General features: G+C 40.7%; 1 protein-coding gene across 1 annotated transcript; it reads right to left on the reverse strand.

The window, feature by feature from the left end:
- Positions 1-1,012: 1,012 nt before the first annotated feature.
- LOC109398112 (hepatitis A virus cellular receptor 1-like) lies at positions 1,013-8,974 on the reverse strand. The gene is made up of 2 exons (XM_019670473.3): positions 8,740-8,974; positions 1,013-2,305 (listed from the first exon to the last, which is right to left on the reverse strand). The coding sequence occupies exons 1-2, from the start codon at positions 8,740-8,742 to the stop codon at positions 1,187-1,189; spliced, it is 1,122 nt and encodes a 373-aa protein (XP_019526018.3). The 5' UTR covers positions 8,743-8,974; the 3' UTR covers positions 1,013-1,186.
- Between the last annotated feature and the right edge of the window lie 400 nt (positions 8,975-9,374).

Raw genomic sequence — 9,374 nt, forward strand, 5'->3', positions numbered from 1 at the left:
CCGGGGCCCGTGGCGCAATTGGTCACACGTTTGCTTCATAAGCAAATGGTCATGCGTTCGATCACTGCCCCGACACTTTCGTCGGTTGCTCTTTCCCCCTGAGAGTAGCTGACACTGACCATGGCTCAAATGGATCCGGAGTAGTGGACATCGGCGAAAGGCACCTTATAATACCCCCAATTGTACTGGAAAAAAGAACAGCCACACAGCAACATTCTCGTGCTCATCATTCTACCATGAAAGGATAGAATATGAAAGCAGCGAAACGGCAACCAGTTCGATATAGTAGAATTTGAATAGAATACATTTAGCTGCTGTACAAAGTGTAAGTACAGCTTACAATTGGAATCGCTCACGCAGTGCCCTAGTGGACAAAAGAGCTGTAAATTAGGTTAACCGTTATGTGTCCGACAATTTTTTTGCTTTTTTCTATACCGTGCTTTTTAAATGGGCGCTGGGTACCCGGGTATCCTGTCGGCTACATAAGGATTAAGTAATTGAAGAATAAAAAAGTGTCAAACATTTTCATGGCCATTCCCGGTTTATACTTGTGAAAGTGTCAATACAGTACTAAGCCGTGAAGCCAGCCCTATCCCAGTCGAGCCTTTACATTTTTAGGAAGAATTAGTGAATTTTGTCATTTTTAGCTTACTTGTTGGAGACAACACGTAGGGTATCGCGCCACTTGGGCGGTGGCTTCTATATTCGTCCCTGTTGCACTATAACTCAGTCAATTTTGAACCAATCGACTTGAAATGTTGTACACGGGTAGATACTATACCTATCTCACCACACTTTAAAAGTTGTGTCAATTGATTCAAATTTGACTGAGTTATAGTGGAAAACAGACGAATATAGAAGCCACCGCCCAAGTAGCGTGATTACCTATACAGCCAGAATTCGTTGAGTCGAGTTTATCAAATATGGGTAAAAAAGTTTTTGACCATCCACAGGATCGTGGGCTTGATTTTCAATCAATTAGGGATAGTTTCACAAAACCAAAGCTCCAAAGTTAACCATTTCAAAATGTACATTTATTTCATTCTCTAGCATTCAAACAACTACTTCGGATGTCTTGCTTCACTGGAACACCGCTTGCAACAGTTTCATTTACACATGATCCATTCATACCATATCGTTGAGTATCATGTTCGCGTGTAGCTGGAGGTGGCTTAATTCGTCATCATTACGGGTAGATATCGTTGTACCGTGGTTGGTAGTCATCCTCACGATTGCGATTGTCTTTGAATTGAGGCAGATAGGCGGGATCAGGTTTCACCGGTAGATATCCTTTCGTTATTGAGCAGACTGCTGTTGTAGTCACCGGTGGCAGTTGAATGGTTGTGGTGATGTATTGAGGAACGGGAGATGTTACAGTGTTGACTATGGTACGCGTAATGATCTGGGTGTCACGTTGGATGGAGGTCGATGTCAGCTGAACGGTTTTAACGATCGGTGGTGGAATTATGGTGGAATAAATGACCTGAGTACTTGGTGGCAGTGGTGGCAGGGATGTAGTAGTGGTACTGACGATTGTACGGTAGACGGGAGTGGGTGTGGCGATGATGGATGTAGATGTAGTTGTCACCGGAGGTAAAGTCGTAGTTCTTAGAACTGTTTGTGCGGGAAGAGTACGCGTAGTAGGTGGAAGAGTGACTGTTGAGAATTCAATGACCGGAGTTGTGGTTGTAAGGTAAGAAGTGCTATACCGTACTACTGGCGGTAATGTTTTGGTTGCGGTTGTGATCACTGGTGGCAGAGTGATAGTTGGTCCAGGTACGCTAACAACATTAGTGACTCTCGTTACAACAGGGATAGTTTCTGTCAAAACTCTAGTCTGGAATCTAGTTACAGGGGGTTGAGTCACAACTCTTGTAACCACTTCTGGGGGAAGAATCACCGGGGGTTGGGTGAAAGTTACTACATCTGTAATGGTTTTGAACACTGGTGTTGGTCTGACAATAGTGGAAACAAAAGTTGACACTATTGGAGGCTGAGTAACTGTATTGGTGAGCGTTAGTGGTGGTGGAGGAGGTTGAGTGCGGGTCACCGTGTTAATACGTGTAATAGTATTGTAAACGGGAACGGTCTCGGTAATGGCAGAAGTTTGGATGATAGTGGTTTGTCGTGTAACATATCGAGTACTTGGTTCAACTGGTACGGAGACAGTTTGTACGCTTGTTTTCAATAAAGTAGTAGTAACCGTGTTGTACGTCAGTGGACAGGTAGGCGTGGTGTATGTGTATCCGTTAAACTCTGATTGGGCTGCAGCCACTAGAGTTGCTAATAATAAAATGAAGAATTTCTGTAAAAGGAAGAAACAAACAAATTTAATTAAATAATAGAAGACATTTTACTGTGTCATATTATCCGAAATTAACCTTCACGTTCCCGACCCCCGACAACTCATTTTCAAAATGCTGGCATTTCGTCAGTATTCATCCAATATTTTTAGAGTCATCCTCAATCGATCATAAATTGGTGAAAGTTGATAACACTCAAGTGGTCATGCATTATCTGGAACCATTCCGGAGATATTCCGGATTGTGTTGGGGTCAGGAGGCGGAGAACGGGTATGTTTTGCCAAATGGCTAAAAGTGATTATTTCGTGAGTTATTGTGTTTGAGAAGCCCCCGTGGAACGTGTTCTAGGTGTTCCGGAGCGGCCATATCAGTTATTACATGCTTCAGTAATTTTTTTCTGTCCCATTCCCTCGAAATCATGAAGATTGATGCGTCTCATGGCATGTTTTGCTTACACACCAGAAATGTCCCCGAGACACCCCCGTGGAACCTGCTACGGGGATCCAGATGGGTCAACTTATTCAAATCTGGTTATCGGAACTGTGTTTCACTGGTCGCAACAAATATTTCGCTGAAAATCGATGGTTCTTAAACAATAACAAACGAAATAATCACTTTTAGCCATTTTGGCAACCTCCTGACCCCAACACAATCCGTAATATCTCTGGAATGGTTCCGGATATTGCACGACCACTCAAGTATAATAAACTAGCGCCAATTTATGACCGATTAAGGGCGACTTCACAAAAATCTTCTTTCGAGTATTTTAGGAAATTTTAAAGAGTTTTAAAGGGGTTTTCAGAGCGATCCAAGACGTTTCAGGTGGTTACTGTAGGCCGGTTCATTTTGGCGACAGTAACAGGCGTGTGAGTGTTTGGGATCTACTATTTTTAGGTGAGAATGACACCAACGTCAAATGACAGATCATTGTGGAAAATTAAAAACAATCGCAACAAAATCAATCTAGAATGCGATGCCAAAATTATCCACAACCACAGACAATCAGACGTAACTCTTAAAGGAAATTCCTCAAAACATTTGCTCGTTGTCTTTTTCATGAGCACACTGCCACCTGTTGGTAGAACCGTGCGAGACACTGTCGGCCGTGATGGATTACTACTAAACAACTGAAAGTCTGAAAGACAAATCAATCAATCAATCAACACTACTAAACAAAGCGCCTGTAATTTTCGTTTGCATCATTCAGCAACGTGTGCACTGGCAAACGTCAAAGCGATTGAACACTAACGCCTCTGGTAGAAGAATCGCCCAAATCAAATTAAATTTAAACTGATCGTTAAATGCATGTGCCAAGCCGTTTTAAAGAGTGTTACGTCTGTTTGTCTGAGTCACAACAGTTGTCAAATTACGAAAATGGCAGTACAACGTCTGCCGGGAATGGAAATCTTATCTTATACTAGCTGTCCCGGCAAACTTTGTCTTGCCGTCTTGTGGAGGTTTGACATTTGTTGAGCTCAAAATAGCACCGCACTCTAGATTGGTTTCATTTCGATCGTGTTGATTTCCTTCTCAGCTCATGAAAAATTAGTTCTTTATCATTTTTTTTACTTTCCTAGTTGATTTTCGTAACTTTTTGGACATATAAACACAGCCAACACGAATACGAACCGAACCGTGCAAGATTCATTCTGATCAGTTCAGCCGTTCTTGAGTTTTGTTGCCTCAAAGGGACTTCAAACTCATTTTTATATATATAGATAAATAGATAAATGAAAGAGGAATTTGTATGTCACCAATAGACATGAAAACTGGTCAACGGATTCAAAAGTTACTTTCACAGTTGCTTTCGTACAGGGCTCCGTCGTGTTCGTCCGAAAACATAATTGGAAAAAGTGACCGGAAAGGCAAGAAAAACGGGAAAATCTAAAATTCCATTCTGAGGGGGCCTTTCTATGGAACTGAATGTCAAAAAACATAGTAGGCATCAGGCAGTACGACGTTTGCCGGAACAGCTAGTTATTTATAAAATCGCTTGCCCATGGCAGACCGTTGAGCCTTCTGCTTCTACACTAATCCATTCTGGAATGTCGAAGTCTTGTTAGGAAATGGCTGTATCGCAAAGGGTTCGCCATAGTAGGTGTGGGCTGACGTAAGGTGATAGATTATGTGTCATATTACAAGTACACTCAGCAGAATAAACTAACGAAATTTATCAAAATACCTTATTACTTTTCCCATAACTGCTAAGTATGGATGCCGTCCCAAGTAACATTTTATGTTTTATTCTGCTCTATAAAAGATTTTCGTAACCAATTAAAAATACTTCCAATACAACTGATTCATATATAAAAACATCTTTAACGGCAGCTTCCGGATAAATGGACCACTTTCAGAGTGCACCGCATTATCAGTAGCAATAAAATTGTTTTAAAACTTAGTTTGCAAATTTTCCACCCTTGTGTGTTTGTCAAATTGACAGCTCATCATTATTTTTACTTTTTCAATCCTGATCGAACCCAAAATTACAAGAAAGTTTCTTAAACGACATGAAAAGTTCAGGAGGAAATATTATTCGCAAGCAGTGCTGCAATTTTTCGACAGGCCTTTATGATAGCGATATTTTGCTTTTTTTATTTTCTCCGTTTTAGTTTTCCTGTTATTGTTGTTTTCCGATCAGCAACACGGGAGCGAAATGAAATAGGTACTCACACTCGCACGCAGCGTGCTGAAAGCGAGAGCTGACAGGGCTGAATTTCCATTCAATTTTCTGTAGTTGAGTGTTTTCACCCGTGGTAACGTATAGGGCACTCATTTCACAAGCCACCGCTTGAGACGAATGGCCTTCCAGCATAAGTAGTGTGTGGATGATTGGGAATTGACCTTGTTGGGTCGCTCACGAATGGAGCTTTCGGACTCTGTCAGTTCTCACATCGAGGAACTGAAAACGACCGCCGCAGTCATTCATTTTCGGCTGAAAAACAGTCTGTATTTTGTACTATAATATCTTTTTCATAGCACCATTTGATATGTTGAGCTTGATAACGGCTTGACAGTTTGATAGATGAGAGAATATGTTGGCAAAGTCGAGAGAATCATCTCTGTCGGATATAGTCGACATCACGCGTCCGTTCCCCATGACGGAGAGAAAAAAAAACTGCCAAAAAACGTAATTTCCCCTACGTCAATGTGAGGGAAGATCTGAGTTCATTAACCTTCACGTACCCGATCCTAGAAATTTCATTTTCGAAATGATCGTATTTCGTCAATTTTCATCCGATTTTTTGAAGTCACCCTCAATCTATCATAAATTGTTGCTAGTTTATTATACTTAAGTGGCCATGCAATATCCGGAACCATTCCGGAGATATTCCGGCTTGTGCTGGGGTCAGGGGGTTGCCAAAATGACTAAAAATAATTATTTCATGTGTTATGTATAGTGTTTGTACAATCGATTTTCAGCGCAATTTTTGTTGTGAACAGTGAAACACAACTGCAATATAACCAGATTTGAAAAAGTTGATCCATCAGGGTCCCAGTGACAGGTACCACGGGGCCTCATTGAGAACACTTCGGGTTTTTAACCTAAACATGCCGTGCGACATATCAATCTTCATGATTTCAAATGACTGAGTCAGAAACGAAAGACTGAATTCTTTATCAACTAATATGGTTACCCCGGAACATCTAACACAGGTTCTACATAGATGTCATCGGGGTTATTTCTGGTTTGCAAGCAAAACATGCCGTGCGACATATCAATATTCATGATTTCGAGAGAATGGGACAGAAAAAAAATGACTGAAGTACTGATGTGACCGCTCTGGAATACCTGGAATAGGTTCCGCAGGGGCCTCTCAAACGCAATAGCACACGAAATAATCACTTTTAGCCATTTGACAAAACAAACACATTTTGCGATTTTTTATGGAGTGTGATTCGATCCCAGGTTCTAGGTGTGATAGTCAAGTGTTCTAACCATCACACCAGGTCCGCTCCACAAAAATTGTCAAATCTTTTCAACCAGGCTGAATTATACATACGACCATGTCTCAGGCTATTTGGTCTACAAAAGCTCCCTATGACGAAGAAAACAAACCTGCCGATAATACCCTAAGTCACCATTAGGGCAGTTCAGATTTCAAACATGTTGAAAATTCAAAGCTCCCATATGTTCATTACAATCCTTGGTGCAAAACTAGAGTCCAGTCAAATTTTCAGCCATTTCAGTGGCGATTTAATGGTGGCCCAAGAGCAAAATAGGTTTGTATGGGAATTGCTATGGAGAATTTTCAAAAAAAGTTCTCCACGTTGTAGAGCATTCACACATGGATAAAGTCATAGGGTCAAAGCCAAATTGAATTCTTCAGTCCTCAATGATGAATGTTGCCGAAGACTGGAACTTATTTCGACAATCGGCAAAAAAGATATTCAACAAATTCTCACTGGCATGCGCATCTTCTTACACGATGTCCTGCAAAGTGTGCAAGAAGCTAACACGCATACTGTGATTGCGTGTCAAGCGTGTCGGTCGAGCTGTGGTCTTCTGTTCAAGCATGCATGTATGAATATTGATTAATAACTTTTGACTCGTGAGTCGAAATGAGTTACGGTCTTCGGCAACATTCATCATTGAGATCTGAAGAATTCAATTTGGCTTTTTCCCTATGACTTTATCCATGTGTGGATGCTCTACAACGTGGAGAACTTTTTTTGAAAATTCTCCATAGTAATTCCCATACAAACCTATTTTACTCTTGGGCCACCATTAAATTGCCACCGAAATGGCTGAAAATTTGACTGGACTCTAGTTTTGCACCAAGGATTGTAATGAACATATGGGAGCTTTGAGTTTTTAACATTTTTGTAGTCTGAACTGCCCTAGTCACCATATGTGACGCCGTTCCTTCCACTAAAAAATCGTTTTCAGTGTGGTTTTACTGTTGAAGATTGTCAAAATACTACAAATATCGACGAAAACCAAAACTCGAACGTGGTATTGCAGATTTAATTCCAAATAGGACTCTCACACTCTTTTTGGTTCGCCTAAAAAGTGTGATAAAAGCAGTGCACATTTGCCTCGGATCGTTTCGACGTCTTCGGTGCACTTATTCTTCTATTCCCCAACTCGATCCGACGTGATCCTGCGCTGCAATGATACTTTTAAGGTGTGTGCACACTATTGTGTCAGTCCAATTTGGGATGCTGTCAGCAATAATATTATACAATCGAGATATGCAAATTATAAAGCGCAGTGGTTTTGATATTATTTATTATTATGGGGATGAACCAGCCTCGGGCTGAAAATCCCCATAATAAAGAGCCAATAATAATAATAAACTATTTATTATTTAGTTTTTGAGGTTGCCTTCACTGTACTGTGTTGTTTTCATGTGGCTTTGCATGAAAATACTAAAAGTCTAACCAACTCCATGCGCAAAGCGTATTTGGGGCCTGAGTTTTACCATATATGATATATACTGATTCGGTTTAAATTGTCTTCTAAACTGTAATACTTATTATAACATAACTATATTGTTTTACAAAACTAGTGTTTCCCTTTAAACAACAAGTCACGAAAAGTTTCCAATAAGTTTCAGAAAAAAAACAAACGTACTTTCAGATGACACGATGCATGGAATGGAAAAGCAGAGGCTGCATGGAAGTTTATAAAGGCTAAATATGAAGCACATATCACCAAGGTTGCGACCATTCATTTGCAAAGATTTACATTCATTTGCTATTATCTCAGTTCAGAAGCATGCTATCGAAAAACAATGTATGAATGAATTTAATCTTATAGTTTTATCTGAAAGTTTGCCGAATATCATTGGGGTCGCAAACCTATACCAAAGTCGTGAGCGAGCTGTGAAGGCAACTCTCCACGCGGTGAATGTAAATTTCATTCACGCTGTGGAAAGTTGCCTTCACAGCTCGCTCACGACTTTGGAATGCGTGTGCGACCCCAATGATATTCGGCAAACTTTCAGATAAAACTACAAGGTTAAATTGATCCATACATTGTTTTTCGATACCATGCTTCTGAACTGAGATAATAGCAAATGAATGTAAATCTTTGTAAATGAATGGTTGCAACCTTGCATATCACATTTCATCTCTAACAAATTTGTTGAACTGTTGAGCCATTCTCAGTCTAAGAGAATTGTAACGGCTAGTTTGGCATACCCCAACGTTTCGTTTCCGTATATTGGACCTCTTTGACTGTTTATCCCTCAAAAAAGGCCCAATACACGGGACCGAAACGTCGGGCTATGCCAAACTAGCCGTTTTAATTCTGTTAGACTGAGAAAGCCACAACAGTTCAACATTTCCTCCCAGTCGTAATCCTCCTCCAAATCTCTAACAACATCGTTCACATTGTTTGTCCTCGTTTAATGTTCCGCATGTTTTCACTGCTTTCCGTTTTCAGACTTTTCGCACAAATTTCCCACAAACCACGCCATCTTCGCCCACTCACCATCTTGAAGCACTTTTTGATCAGTCTTTATTTTTCGTAGAATTTTCGCACTGCACTATATCCGCATCCGGGTTAATTATCACACCAAATCAATCCGCGTATCTGCGTGCGTCCTTCTGTTGTGTCGCGTCGTCAGGCTCGATATCGCTTCTACCGTAGTAGACCGGACAGCGTTCTTGCCATCGATCCAAGTCGATGGTTAACTTTCAAATCTATACTAAAGCCCAGGATGGCAACGCGGCCTTATTTATATCTAATCGTTCTAGAAAGCTTAACAGAGACAAAAGAGATACCAAGCTGATTTAGATCAGTAAGCTTTTTCGGGTAATAAAATGATCGGACAGCTTAGCAGTGCGAAATGGCGCAAAACGATCTGCATTCAAGACAAAATGTGCTAATTTGGTCGCCAAATTTGATAACCATGAAATGCAGAATATCAAGTTTGGCAAATTGCGATTGACTTGCAGTGCTAAACAAATGCTTCATGCTGCGTTGATTTGGAAAACCCGATGAGTACAACTCCTTCCTGTTCCTCCAAAGAAAAGTAATCAAAGGTCGTCTCAAGTCTGTGAACTGGCATTTCTTGGACATATCTTGGCGAGATGAGAGACCGGTATCCTCTCCAGAATATCAAT

Source organism: Aedes albopictus, chromosome 2 (genome assembly GCF_035046485.1).
Source record: "Aedes albopictus strain Foshan chromosome 2, AalbF5, whole genome shotgun sequence".
Classification (NCBI taxonomy): Eukaryota; Metazoa; Arthropoda; class Insecta; order Diptera; family Culicidae; genus Aedes; species Aedes albopictus.